The sequence below is a fragment of the Leptosomus discolor genome, chromosome 14, assembly GCF_034619465.1.
Source record: "Leptosomus discolor isolate bLepDis1 chromosome 14, bLepDis1.hap2, whole genome shotgun sequence".
Classification (NCBI taxonomy): Eukaryota; Metazoa; Chordata; class Aves; order Leptosomiformes; family Leptosomidae; genus Leptosomus; species Leptosomus discolor.
Window position 1 is genome coordinate 880,644 of NC_141404.1, and position 14,782 is coordinate 895,425.

At 51.3% G+C, this 14,782-nt stretch overlaps 1 protein-coding gene across 3 annotated transcripts; it reads right to left on the reverse strand.

Annotated features, from left to right (window-relative positions):
• Positions 1-826: 826 nt before the first annotated feature.
• On the reverse strand, positions 827-14,022 carry GGA2 (golgi associated, gamma adaptin ear containing, ARF binding protein 2). Of its 3 annotated transcripts, none has more exons than XM_009954195.2 (17): positions 13,989-14,022; positions 13,260-13,344; positions 12,356-12,431; positions 11,746-11,844; positions 9,799-9,922; positions 8,935-9,038; positions 8,367-8,447; positions 7,439-7,576; positions 6,219-6,300; positions 5,176-5,295; positions 4,739-4,906; positions 4,428-4,483; positions 4,005-4,141; positions 3,034-3,203; positions 1,960-2,129; positions 1,711-1,821; positions 827-1,096 (listed from the first exon to the last, which is right to left on the reverse strand). In XM_009954195.2, the coding sequence occupies exons 1-17, from the start codon at positions 14,020-14,022 to the stop codon at positions 986-988; spliced, it is 1,866 nt and encodes a 621-aa protein (XP_009952497.2). In that variant the 3' UTR covers positions 827-985. The 3 variants fall into 3 exon arrangements, with proteins under 3 accessions (XP_009952497.2, XP_086329084.1, XP_086329082.1); XM_086472958.1 differs by having other exon boundaries at positions 1,699-1,821; XM_086472956.1 differs by having other exon boundaries at positions 1,960-2,132; positions 4,005-4,169; positions 4,405-4,483.
• Between the last annotated feature and the right edge of the window lie 760 nt (positions 14,023-14,782).

Here is a 14,782-nt window from a genome sequence, read left to right on the forward strand (position 1 = left end):
CTGCCCGCCGCGGCTGCAAGGGGGCGAGACGCGGCCCTCGGCGGGGAACGACCGGCCGGGGCCGGGGCCGGGGCCGGGGCCGGGCGAACGCGCACCGACACAGCGGCCGGAGGAAGGGCCCGCGGAGGGTCCTCCGGGACCCCGCCGCCCCGGGGGCACCCCCAGCGCCCCCATCCTCCCGGCTCAGCGCACCTGGCCCGGTGACACCGAGCACTAACACAGACCGGTTCTCCTCCGGCACAGCTGGGAGCGCAGCGGGTCCCACAGAACACCATGGCGAGGGGGGGCTCGGCCCGGCCGTGGGGTGAGGCGGGCACGGGGGGCGCTCTCTCAGCTGAACCCCCCCGGACGGACCATCAGCCGGTACGAGACAGGCTGCGGGGCCTGGGCACGGGCGAGCTGGGGGCGCTTGGTTGTTTTTTTCTCGCAGACGGGCCCAAAGCCCTGCCCGTCCTTCCTCTCTTCACTCCGTTTGTACCCCCCGTCCCTCTCAGCCGCCTCCCCCGAGCCCAGGTAGCCCAACTCCCCACTCCTCACGTTCTCGCCTGCACACCGGCACGCAGGCCCCGCTGAAAAGAGGGCGGTAGGTGCCTGGAACAGATCCTGCCCCAGCTCCAAGCAGTCTGGCACAAGGGCTGATTGCTGGTACAGGTTTGCTTTTTTTAATCCAAAAAGAAAAAATAATGGGGAAAAAGAGAAAAGTGGCCCAGAAAGCAGCAAGAAACACTTGTGTAGAAGAAGCATTAAGGCTCGGGGGCTCTACAGCAGTCTCCTGTAAAGCAGGGTCAGGTACAGAGACAGGCCGTGGCAGAAGCAGCCAGTTTACACCCCTCCTGCCAGACACCTGCACAGAAACCAGGAGGAGGCAGGAGCTGGCAGATCCCAAGGAAAGGAGCCATTACAGAGCACAGGCCGGTGTTGTTGGCACGCAGTCCCTCCCCATCCACCGCTAAGGCAACGTGGCAATGTCCAAGCCTGCTGAACTTCAGCTCCTGCCCCAGAGCTCTGCTTCTGGGAAGCCAGTCACCTCTCCCGCCTCACTGAAGGGCTGCACGCCTTGCGTGAACACCAGTTTGTATCTCAGTCGGATGGGATCCTGTGAGAAAGGAGCAGAGGGGGGCACATCATGGCTGCAGGTTCCCGGGCCCCCTTCAGCCTCACCCCTCACAGCCTTGCTGCAGCAAATCGCCCTCAGAAAGGGCAGAGTAATGCTTCAGCCACATGGAACCTCTGCACAGAACAAGACCTGGATCATCATAAGATACATAATGAGTGACTGGGAGTGACTGGGAGACCAGTGCAAGCCACCGAGGGCATGCTTGGCGGCCTGGCCAACCTTCTGAGTGACAGAGCGTTCCTTACACCAATCTTCAGTCTCATAATCGTTCACCAACGCACAGAACTGCCACCCATCGCTTGTGCCTTGGGTGGCCTCATGCGCCATCAGCTGCAAACATCTGCACAGCATCTACCAGCAGCCACCTCTGCAGGCAGACTGAAGCAGAACTGTGCAGGCCCTGCAGGAACTGCCCATGCGATCCTTCAGATTACAGCTCTGAAAAGCTGTTTCAGTGGGAAAAATGTCTTCCCAGCACAGCCCAGGCTGCTCTGTCTCTCCCCTGAACCTCCCCACTAGTAGTACTCTCCCCATCCTTCATGCAAACACCCCTGGAGTGACCTCCAGGGCATTCCACCAGCAGACTCCATCACCTTGTGCGGATTGGCGAGCAGCAGGACCTGGGATACCACCACGGGGGGGAGGAGAGGGCTGAAGGCAGGCAGCTCAGAACCAGATGCTGGCTGCAACTTTATTTTCATGGTCTGAAACAGAAAACACAAGGAATGCGAGCCATGCCATTTCCAATAAGCAAGGCAAATCCTAAGCCAGAAATGGCAAACCTTCTCCTTGGGACATTTCTGAGTGGTCCCACTCTCTGCTGCTCATGACAGACTTCTCACCTTCGGGACTGCAGCCTGGAACGCTATGTCCTTAATTGGTTGAGCTGACGTGCTCAGCATGGAAAGGACCATCACCAGCACATCTGGTCGGCCAGGAGCCGGGTCTCTGGAGAAGTGGAGCATAGCCTTGAAACCATTCCTATCATACACAGTAAGCGGACAGATGCGGCCTGCCGGAGACAAAAGGAGAATTGGAAACAAAGCATGGATCCCCCTCGCTTCTGAGGGCAGAACAGCCAATGCTGGATAAGGAACAGCAAAAAAGAAACACACACACAAACTTTTACTTCCTGCAGCAAACTGACAGACCAAGCAGCACAGAGCACCTGCCTGTGGTTTACATTTCGCCTCTAAGGCAAATAAAGGAATCTGAATGTCTAAGTTAGAGATGGGGAGACTAGCAGGTCAGATTTTAAAAGTCAGACAGAGATTTCAGGTATGAATCCAATACAGATACAATGGGAAAGGTAAAATATAACCTTCAGCCCATACAAGACTTAGCCTCTTATCACCATGGACTGGTAAATCCACACCTGGCTATCACCATCCAGCCCTTCCAAACTCTGGTAAAACCTTCACCTGAGAGACTGAAGGCAGGAGACAATCCGGTCAGAATGTCTTTCCGCCTGTCCTCGTCCAAAAGCAGCGACGGCCGAGGCTCTGCAGTCCTCTTAACAGGACGTGCCCTGCTCCGAGACACGGGGGTACCACGTACCCAGGGCAGCACCCCATGAGGTGGTTGCAGGGCCGGGCCGACAGCGCTGAATCAGAAAGCAGAGGTGGAGAGAACAGCTCTGCTTCAGGAAGCGGGACAACTCCCACCCACAGGTATCTTTTAAGCCTCTGGAAAAGAGCAGCTTGAAGCTTCATTAAAGGTGCTGAGGCCACAGTACAATCCCTAGCGCTTGCTCCAATTCTCAGATACATTTAGTCCTTCATAGAACGGTCATTACTCTTCTCCAGCCGACCCAAACAGCATGAAGCTACTTTGGCTTGCTCCCCTGGAAAAACCACAGAAGAGCTCTAGTAAGCCTCTAGCAAGCAGAGCTGGGGCACAGAAATCATTGCACTTACTCAGTGTAATTGAAATTAAAGGGACAAAAAGGTTTTCTAGAGAAGCATCATGGGAAGCTGGATGCAAAGAGGCAGCAGGCTTCAGCTCGTAGCCTAGGCTGGAGAATGAAGTGTCTGCCATTGAGCTATTTGGAAGATCTGGAAAGGGCAATTTCATTGGTGATAAATCCCTGGAAAGAAAAGCACGTAGAAAGCTTAAATTAACTGGGGAGACTACGAGGTATGTACCATCTTCTGCTGTGTCCATTTGTGTTCCAAATCCCTCATCCCTTTTAGGTATAAAGAAAGTACAAGCTTACACTCTCCGAGTTCTTGAGAAATTCAAAAACTGTCTCTATTTTATAAGTTTCAGCATTCATTAAGGCAGACTCTAATTTCTGTTACTATCACGAAACTGTTTCAGGGCTTTGGAAGTCTACTCTCCCTACGCACGGCCTCTCTGGAGCTCTAGTCAGTGGCATTGAAGTAAATTCTAGCTCAAAGACAATGCACAAAGCTGGGAATCTCCAGCAAACTTTCTTGCCTTGTACTGTGGCAGACTGGATATGTATATCGTAATGGTCACCTGCTCTGAAGATCTGTGGGTGATTAATTCGGTTCACGAACTGTTAGGCTTCCACTGCGTGCCTGGAACCTACTTTGTCACACCCTGCATAAAGCTGGGGAAAGTATTTTTTGAGTCACAGGTTATTATAAAAGACCTGACTGTAAGGGTTTTGCTGCTTTAGCTCAAGCTGACCTTGTACCTAAGTCATGGCATTTGTCTCCCCAAGTTTCTGGCCCTTGGAGGGTCCTAGTGTGCAATTACAAAGTGCAATTAGCAGGTGCATAACTGCTGCTTAAGAGCCAATGCGCGGGTGGATCTTGCCATCACTAACCGGTTGTAGTTGAAAGGTTTTCCTAAACCTCACTGCTGTAAAACAGCATCCCTCATCTCCAAAGTCAGACTGAATTACACAGAGTTTCCTTACAAGGACGATTTCTTGGTCCTGGGTGGTGGGGAGAGCTGATCAACCAGGCCCTGAACTTCATTCCTCTCCGAACAGCTGTCTTCCCCGCGCTCCTGCAGTCCCAGCCTTTGCACACCATGTCCGTTGTGTACAGCAGTCTGAAAAACAAGGCACTTCTGGTTCACACTATAGAACATCAGCAAAAAACAGACCTGTCCTGTGGGAAAGAACCTCGTTTTTAATAACACTACTTAAAGTAGAAATAAATATGAGTAATCTGTTTGCAAACTGCAACTGAGAAATTCATTGCAGAGCAGGAAGATTCCAGTTCCCCTTCAGAACAGAGCGGTGTAAAAAAAGGCTGCCAGAGAAAGCTAGATCAAGAATCACGTCTGATTTTTGTCCTTTGTACCTGATGGACTAAAGTAGCTGAGGCTCACTCACCTCTGCTAATCCAAAGTCAGGTGGTGGTTTCTGTACAACAGGTGAGCTGCTGAGATCTAAGAAAGATGCCAAAATGCCACAGATCAATTAGAGAAAACAAGAGTTTTCCATAAGTTCTTCCTTTCTTGTCTAACAGCAGTTTGACTAGCCTAACACCATCAAAGAAACAACATTCTTGGAAACTTATGACACAGGCTGAAAGGATTTCCTTTCTCTTAGGACCCACATTAAAGTCCAAGTTCTCCTAACTTCATTAAACGCCACGAGCTCTAGTAACAAGGGTAACGCTGCACTGAATGGCCCATACAAACCTAACGTCTGTAACTCCTCGTCGAGCAGACAGGCAGAGCTCGTGCTGCTGTGCCGGGAGGCGCTGGTTATGTTTGCAGATTGGTCTGTAGGAGCCTGGGATGTCGCCTCCAGCTCAGAGAAGTCAATCAGTGTATAGCTCTTCATGCGTCTTGGGGCTGGCCGGCACGCTTTGGGAACAGCAGAAGGAATTAGAGGGAAACCTCCCGAAAGGAGCAGGGTGTTCATGGGTACAGGTGTCCCCAGAAGGACTCACAGGTGAAGAACTTCAGGAATATTTTCTATCAACCATATGTAAAACCAAATGATGGTTACACAATAGCTTTCCTGTGTCATTTTCTCCACATTTGTTCTCCGAGAAGCACTTCCCTTCCAAACTCCACTCACGCACGACACGCAGGAGCAGAGCTGTTGAGGAAGGCTGCAGGACGCCCTTTACCTGGCGCATCAGCCGAGCCGGTGGCTGAACCTCCTCCACCACCGTTTTCATGGCTGGCTACAGCCTGCCTGTACTGTGCGAGCGCCTGCGTGAGCTTGTCGTTGGCCTGAAATATCTCAGCTGGAAAACAAGAGAAAACCAAAATATTGATGTTCTAACACGAGGGGCAGTTCCACGGCGCTCTCCAAACGGCTCCTGACAACAGGACAGTGCATCTAAGGACCTCCCTGGAGCAGTGTGGCGGGGCAATCTGCCTTAAGCTCCTGACCGGTTTTCCCTCCCATTTTCTGAAGCGCAGCATTTTGCACACATACCTGCTGATTTCAGGTTCTCTCTCATTTATCAAGATGACTTTGAAATCTGATCCTATCTCTAAAGCACTTTCGGTTCCTGACATCTTTGGTGCACGTTGTGGTTCCCCACAAGTTTTCCAAGTGTACTCCGGCCTATAATCCAGCATTCCACAGCTGAAGAACCCTGGCATTCATGGGTATGAATGAATGAGGCACAGCTGAGCTCTTACAGTAGCTGTTTAAGATGTCTATTCAGCAAGGCACCACCTCAGTCAGGTTTTCACGGCATATGGGTGAGACTGGGAAATGCAGTCCTCTGGGAAGGGCTGAATTTCACAACTGTGGAATTCAAAGGTTCTGCTCATATAACCCTCCTCAAAATATTACTTAAATTCAAAAATTATTCTCCCTTTTGTGTTGATAGACAGGGAGAATTTCAATCTCTGCAGAGGAAAGACCTCAAACACCAGAACTCCACAAACTCTGAAAACCACTTTGGCTGGAAGAAACTGGATTCACTATTCAACTTTGGGCTCCAAGTGAAAATTTATAGCTTCCTTGGAGAGGAGTGGGAGGACACTTACGCCACCTCCCATGGGCATGGTTTGAAGGTGAATGTGGAAAGCTTTGCCAGAAGGGTAGCAAGTGCCTAAGCATTCCCCCTCTCAGAGGAAGGGCACACCCCACTTGTCAAAGCACAGGCAGACGAACTCAACTGCAAACAAGTCCAAGGACAGCGTCGGCTCTTACCTAGAGCCTCATCGTCATCAACTGTCTCGCTGGCGAGGCGAAAGAGCAGCGGCCTGAGCTTCTCACAGCGTTGAAACAGAGTCTATGGAAGGAAATGTTTCACGTCATTGCTCAGGAGATCCCAGACACTCTCATGCTTCTCTGTCTCCGTGATCACCTGTAAGCGATGCTCCCTCTAGAAGAGGAAGATGCCCAGGTCCAGACAAAGGGTATCAATGCTGCATCTCGCTGCACTCTTAAAAATCCACAGTGGCCTGGAAGTACAGCCACGGGAACAAGGAGGCTGTGCTGGTATCTCCTCAGCAACCACATCCTCTCTATGCACACGGGTGTAAGACAGATCAGTGTAAAGTTACTCGATTTAAAAGAAAAAGTATCCAGGCACGAAGAGATCGATCACCGGGGGAAGTATTATGACCGTCAGTTGCAACTACCGCTGGCCAATGCAAAGCCGCTTACGGCTCTCTTCTTGGTGCTTTAGGAAGCGAGGAGACATGGAGGCAGCCACTTCAGGAGGCACGGAGGCAGCCACTTTTTCAGTCTGAAAGCAGGGTCTCTTCCACCTACAGCAGCAGCCCTCCCAACAGCAGCTAACTCCAAACTCTGCTGCCACACATAGCCAAGGAATAGTTCTTACCTACAAAAATTCAGTTGTCTAAAGTTTGGGGTTTTTTTAATTTGAGAGTCTGGCAGGCATCCTAGTGGAGTTTCAGGTATTTGGAGGCCATAAAGCTATTCTGACAGCCCTGTTAGCGTTTCCTCAGTTCACTGATGCTTACGAGCAGCAGCAGACCAGTGAACTCTGGGCAGAAAAGAGGGAATCACAGAAACCATAGCACAAACTGAAGAACCCGCAGCTGTGAGCTTCTCTGGTCAGATCTCATCACAACCGCCTAAGCATGCCCGGGCTCATGGGGATTCCCGTGTGTCACGTCACGGAGGAGGAAGAACCATTTCCCCATAAGATGCCACTAGAAGAGCAGCTAACCTGGACAGAAACTCACAGCAGCACAGCAGAGGATGGTTCCAGTCCAACTTCCACGACACTGATGGGAGGGACCGTTATTCATCAGGTAGGTCAGAAACCTTTTCTGCCGTGGTAATGCCGCTTCCCTGGCAGAGGCTGAGTGCACCGTGCTGCCCCTTGAGTCCTGTTGCCCTGGGCCCTCCCAGGCATAGCCAGACAAAAGAGCCTCTTATACAGGAAAAAGAGCATTTACCTGTAGGGTCTCCTGGTCAGATCTGGATAATTCTTGTCGCTTGTAGTTTTCTACTAATTCGTCCATACGTTGAACATTCTCAGAAACCTCCCTGATGGTATTCACTCTTCTGGATATCTTAGCTGACTTTTCTTGTTCCTTTGATGAAAAATGAAGCAAAAGTAGATGAGGACTTGGTTAATTCAGCAAGGGCACGTGCTTGGCTGGGGCATTGTGGATCACACTTCCTACGAACATCTTATTGCAGGTAGAGGAGGCACAAGGCAGCACAGGTAAGGACTCGCCCCCCAGCAGCTCCAGTATCAGTGCTGCACCACACCTCCCTGTTGTGGTGCCTGGAGAAGGGCGCCCTGGCCAGGTGCTGGTGCATATGGAATTCATTTCACCACAAGCACAAGTAAGATGTCAATTAGAGTTGGGAGTTGGTGGCTTCTGCCATACAGGACTCTTTCAACACGACCGCAAGGATTTTGTTAAACCAGACCAAAGCCCCTATTTACGCAGGGAAGTGGGGTGCTCTTTCAGATGGAAAAGGAAAACAGACATGCCAGACATGCACACACACACTGTGTGCTGAAAAGAGGCAGATCTGCACAGATGTGGCTTTTTTCCACCTGGGAACCGAGTTTATTTTTGGAAATTTTCTATCACTAGTGCTGTACTACTGCCAGATCCCACTAACGTGGAAGCGTCCCATCACACAGGCTCCTGGGTAGGCATGCTCCCTCTTCCTGGCAACAGCGTATTTTAGGGAAACAAAACAAAACAAAACAATCCCACACTGTAACTTTGGAATATCAAATACGGAAAATCGTCCCTCCTCTGGGGCAGCGTTATGGAGATCGGCAATCACGGGCCCCTGTCAAAAACTGAATTGCCCAGCGCCCTCCCGGCTGCAAGCGCAGCTTCTGCCCCAGGAGCTCCCTACCTCTTTGATCATGCTCTTGATCAGACGGTTGGCAGCCTGCAGGTCGTCAGAGCGGCTGCTCTTCAGAAGCCTTGCTAAGAGCTGTGGAGGGGAGAGCACCGGACAGCAGTGAGCAGCAGTCCCTCGGCACTGTGCTACAGGCACCCAGCGCCTAAGGGCAGGTATTGAGAGACACCCACTGTCACAACGCTTTCTGTAATCCTGGCAACATGCGGGCTCACGTCCCATCATCTAATCCAGATTATATTGCTGCCTGCTACAGCTGCCTGCACACGCTGTCTGGGAATAGGAACTGTCTGGCTCTGCAGAACTTCAGTAAGACCAGGAGAAACCGTCCCTCAGGAAAGTTTAATAGAAACCAATGGTTTTGTGTAAAAAAGTTTCACTTTTTACTAAGCAAAAATTTCTGACAAAGCATCAAATGATTCTCTAGCTGTTGTACAGAAGTATTAGCATTGTTCTGAAGATACTCTGTCTGAAACAGCAGAAGCTCCCAAAACATTCCTAAGCCTGTTTTCTCATCAGTACAAATCGGGGGGGGGATAGGCATGAAAACCCTAAGGTTTACCTTGGATTTCTCTTCATCTGTGTCAAAAATAGAATTCTGAGGTCTTGGAGAAGGGGGAGGTAAAATTTTGTCTTCTGGCAATTTGGGGTCTTCTTTTACAATCCCTGGAATGGGCAACAGTATTTGTTGAGTGATGCCTGAGCAGTTAACACACCGACACTCAAGAGTGCATGGTGGTCTGCCCTCATTCCCCCACTCCCTGGAACTTTGCAAAACAAGGTGGAGAAGCAAGGAGGAGAGGCAGGGATGGGGAGGAAGCTTTCCACTGCAGGACTGGAGGGAAGGCTTGCAAAGCCCTTTGATGCTCAACGACGTACAAACCAAACCTGGTGGGAAGCATCTAAACAAATTCCCTGATTCCCCTGAACTTCCACAGAAAGTATTGTGGAACTTTCTTAGTTAAGCTGTGATACTTATTACCTGGGATATCAAGATGGGACTGGACAAATTTCTGGATTACAGTTACCACTAAAGACTACTAAATATGATGGAATGGATGAAAAATCCAGCTCAGGATCTCTCTGAGCCCATCCCTCACAATCCTGGGAGAGAATTCCAGGGCAAAGATCGCTCGGAGCTTGTCCTGCACCTTCTCCCTGCCCAGCAGCAGTGAGCATTGTGTGCAGAGGCCACGAGGCTGGCTGACCTTCGACTCATCAAGGCTGTGCTTTGGTAAACCTCTTTAAAGAGTTACACACAACCTGGAGTACCCAACAGCCTCCTAAGCGTGGCCTTCATCCTCTCCTCCTCCCACACAGTTTTTTATGCAAAAAGCTGAGTCACAAGTTAGAGGACAGATATCTGTGGTCTGAAACCATGTGACTTGGGAAGGCTAAAAAGGAAACTGAAATAACAGAACTAAACCTTGTTTCTTCAGCATCTGATAAGCATCCCGGATTTTAACTTCCTCAGGAAACCAGACCGTCCAACTGAATATTACTTCTGTGACTCTTGACTTGACTTTTTCTGAAGACCAGGTTCCATAGTACTGAAACCAAAACACAACAGAAAAGTAAAGTAAGACAAAAAAATATTAACCGCAAAGAATTAGTGCCAGATATGGCGTATGGGTCTAGCCCCAAGTTGTTTGGGTGCAGAGACCAAGTAGCAAATGGGTTCCTGACACTTTATTCACAGTGTCGGCAACTGTGTGCCTTGCAGTATAGGAAACAGCGTGTACAGCTGGGCTGTAAATACAAGGAATGCTATTAAGTGTATGATAATTACATAAATATTACATGACAATCAAATGAAACCATTTCAGAACTTCTCTGATCAGTTATTGAAGCTGAAACCTAAAGCAGGTTGCTTTATTTCAGTGAAAACAGTTGTGCTTGACTTTAAATACTTCCCTTAACTGCCCACAATGCAAATAGCACCGTCGGCCCCAGCCAGACCCAGACACGTGAAAACAGAACAAAATGAGAAATGGAAGTTATTGTCTTTTTTTTCCAACATCTGGATGTTTTCTCTGATGTCTCTCATTATTGCCTACAACCACTCACTTTAATGTATTATAAAAACATCAGGAAGAACGATAAAAGCCACACCCCTCCCTCCAAAACACTAGGTGTTTGGAACTCATTAAACGATACCTGTTCTGTCAAAACAGCAACCAAAACCCTCTGCAGTGGTATAAACTTTGTTGTTTCACTGAAATACCTTCACCAAACCTGGGACTGAGAGAAAAGGTTTTGCTGTTTGGTTAAACATTTCTCTGAAACCAGCTTTTTGCACCTCTGCCATCGAGGTGACGTAACGGAAAAGGGAGGCTGTACAAGCGGTAAACGTGTGCAGGACCCACTAAAAAGAGGAATCGATCACCGAGTTGCTGAGCATGGTATTTAAGAAAGTCCCAGGCCTGCTGTTGGACGCCGAGAGGAGCAAGGCGTGGAGACCAGGCAGTCTCTGATAAAACAGGCTTCCATTTTTCATCCCGAGAGGCACTGCCGGGGGACCCAGCGCATCCCTCTGAACTCACAGCTCACGCAGCTTCTCAGACTAAACTTCTCATTTCTGATGGCTGCTTCTCTTCTCAGGAGGCAGCGATTGCCCTCAGAAGCAAAGTGCTCCTCAGCAGGGAGCAGGAATGAACATATTGAATACCTTGAGTTAATATAGCGTGAGCCGGGGAAGTGGAGCAGCAGGAAGGGACTTTGCAGCTTCCACGTTAGCGCGGCTGATCCCTTCCAGCTGACTGGGGCCGTCGCTGCCGGGGGGCTGGGAGCCCTCTGCCCGGCGGTCAGGACACCTTCGGCAGGACCCCAGGGGGCTGCAGGAACGCACGGCTGCCCGGCGACGGGGGCTGCGGAAGGCCAGGCCCCCCTGCCGCTACCCAGGCTGATCCTGCCCCGTGAACAGGGCCCAAACCCTGGCTCCCCTCTGGCAGGGGAAAGCGAGGAGAGCAGCCTGAGCACAAGGGGCTGAGCACAGAGCATAAGAAATCCTCGTGGGAGAGGCTCTGGGCAGCTCCTGGCATCTCTGTCCTCTGCCACTTCCCCGATCAAAGTTCTGTAAATCACTGAGAGGCAAAAAGGCCACAGGCTGAGGGGCCCCACCAACAATTTCAAGCTCCTCTAGAGCCCCTGACTGTCCCAGCAGAGTTGGGAGAAACCACAAGGAAAAAGCTTTTCGCAGAAAGAGCCCCTGGCTTACATTTTTACAGGGGGTTTCACATCCAGTCCTTACGCTTGGAGGCACAGAATGAATTCTGCTCTGCTCCTATGTGAGATTAATTCCAAGTTTTCGTATTTGGTGTGAAATAAACAGTGTGTCCCACCTGCAATGTCCAGCACAACCACGGCCACCTACCTTTGGGGAAAGCACTTTAATCAGCTCATTCAGAAACCTGAATTTTGCTATTTCGTTGTGAAATCTTTCACCGCAGTTATTCACACAGGTCTCCAGCACCTGCAGAAAATAAAACAGTACCAAACAGAAACCGTACACGCAGGTCCTGGGGAATTTTTAAAAACATTACCATTATAATACTAAATCTGAGGCTTTCCGGCACTGCATTCACAAACACAAGATACTGAGAAAGTTGTGCAGCAAGAACATGTGTTTTTCCTTCATCCAACCTTCTTAAGCAGCAAATTTAAGACCATTTGCTCTGTTCTACCCATCACTAATAACTTTTGGGCCACTGACCCAGTGGTGGGACCACAGGCCGAGCAGCAAGAGCTGCAGACCCCTGAAACACCTCAGCAGAGCAACGTGGGGAGGAACAGCAGCAGTTACTCCCTGGTTATACCCTGGTTTCTGTATTTCTCGTGTAATGGAAAGTTAAAAGGAAGAGACATCTAAGAGAAAAGGAAAGGGAGAGACATCTAAGAGAAGAGACAGCTACACTGTCTCTACTCCCCAAACTCTATTTCCAAATTACTGCTGCCTCTCTTTGCGTGCGGATGAAAGCACTTACTGTGAGAGCATGGAGAGCTTCCGTCTCCTGAGGTGACTGTATTTTATGTGCCAGCAGCCTCGGTGCAAGCGATGGGCTGGGGAGTAGCAGAAGCAAGTCAGACAACGCGCAAGTTCCCAAGAAAAGCAAACGCTGCTGATTTTGCCCTGCAGAGACGAGCAACTGCCGGATTCACAGCCTGCTACAGGACAGACCCCCTTCCTCTGCCGGAGTGCTGGCCTGAGGCACTCACACACGCACAAGGGGCAAGAGATGAATTGAAGCAGCTTGTGTGGCCCCAGTGCCGTCCTCAGCCGTGTCCAGAGGCTGGGAGGGAGCCGACTCTGTGCAGTCGCAGGAGCTCTGGTGCCCAGCCCGAGCCGGCTGCCTGCTCCTGTGCACGGACACTGCTGGGGAGGTGGGTGCCTCTGAAGGCACAGGCGTCTGCTCTGAAGAAAGAGGTGATCGCTAAGCTTTGACACGGCATTTGCTTAATTAGTCCCCGCTCCTTCCCACAGAGCCCAGACTGTCAGCTGGAAGGCGGGGGAGTCCCAGCAGAGGTCTCCCACCTCTCTGAATGGAAAAGCTGAGGCTGAGCTCACTCAGGGCTTCCCTGCAGGACCCCACAGCAGGAATCCTGGGCCAGTCTCCCAAGAGGCTGCTGAGGGCTGAGCAGGCAGGACCTGCTGCCTCGTGGGTTGCAGCAAGGGATGTCGGAGCCCGTTCCTAGACATCGACCTCCACCGCATTGGCAACTCACTGAGACTCTCCGGAGCAGCGGAGCCCAGCGAGCACTCGCTCCCAGCTGCCTCTGCAGGCTCCCCACACCACAGCTTACAGGTCCCGTTCCCCAGCAGCCACGAGAGCAGCGCGGAGCCAGACACCCAGCCCAGAGCGAGCACAAAGAGCCGTCTGTCTGCCTTACCCTTCTATGTCGGCATTCACCCCGTCACAGAACCGCTGGATGCATTCCCAGTTTTCCTCGGGGATACTTGGGTCAGTGGCCTTATCTTACACAGGAAAATAAAATAATCAAGAAAGAAAGAAAAACCAGCCTCAGTGCGAGAGGTGGCACAAGGCAGGAAGCGGCTCAGACCTCACGCTGCCACGAGCTGCTTTGGGGCTTTTTGTAAAAGAGGCAGAAATGGAAGATGCAGGACAAGCAGGAAACAGCTGTTACTGAAATCTGCCTAAAAACACAGCCCCGCGTACACACTCCTAAAGAGTCAGAGTCCGGCACAAGCGGGGGTGCTGAGAGCAGCGACAGCACGATGTCGCTTTTAGCACAGAGCCCGAGAAACTGTCAAAAAGCATTGACGGGCAGCTCCCCCAGGACCGACGGCAGACCCCGCTGTGCTGGAACACAGGTTTACCCTTTTGCAACAGGGCTGCACCAGTGCCCATCCCAAAGCTCTGCCTGCACGGCTGAATTGAGGAAAACACTTTTTTTTGGCTTTATCCACTCAAACAGGTTTGGCAGGACTGGGGACGAGGACGGACAGGTTAAGACAGCACCCATGAATATCATCACCCTAAAGGGGCTCCGCGGAGGAGACAGACCCTTCCCCATGGAGCTGAACCTGCTCCAGTGCCCACCCAGTCAGGGCTGGCTTTGCCGATCCGCCCCAGCCCCCCGGCCTGCAGCCCCACTCACTGAGCCACTGCTCCAGCTCCCCAGCGCCAGCCATGGGCTCTCGCTCCGCTCCGCCCCGAGCAGGAAGCAGATCCACCCGCCGCCGCTCCTTGCCCGCCACCGCTCGGCCCCGTGGGAAGCCCACGCGATTTTTCGCGGCGTGGAAGCGGCCGCTGTGGGCGTGGGTAAAACATCCGCCACCCCCACCCACCCCGGCTGCTCCTCCCCTCGTGGCGCGCAGAGCGAGCACGCACTGGTGAGAGCGGAATGAAAAGTCACGACGTTAATTTAATAGTTAAAAGGTCGTCATCCAAAAGAGGAAAGATCCATCCCAGTCTCCTGGCTGGGGTACTTTTAGCAGAACCACGCGCGTGACGCAGTAGATGGTTCCCCCTCTCCGAGCAGCTCGCTCAGCCCAGTAGGACACTGGGGCAGCCAAGAAGGCAGCAGCTATAATACACGTATTACACCATATATGTGTATTTGTACATACAAAAACACCCTCCCCACAGTATTTGGTGGGGCTCTGTGTAGTCGTAGCTGCAGGTACCCCGACGGTGAGGCCCTCTCCAAAAAGAGACCGGTTGCTTGAGACGAACCATGCTGGTACCAGAAATAACATTACTTTCTGTCCACGTGATCTGAGTTTAAATTCTGATAAACACCTCTTTCTCCCAACCTGGAAACCAGGCTATTTGCCCGAGATGAAAGTGGGAAAGACCTAAATCTGTATTTGGTTCCTCTCCCAAAGTGGCTTATGCTTAGTGTAGGTACATCAACCTGGAAATACCTCGGCGACACCTGCCTGGCCTAAA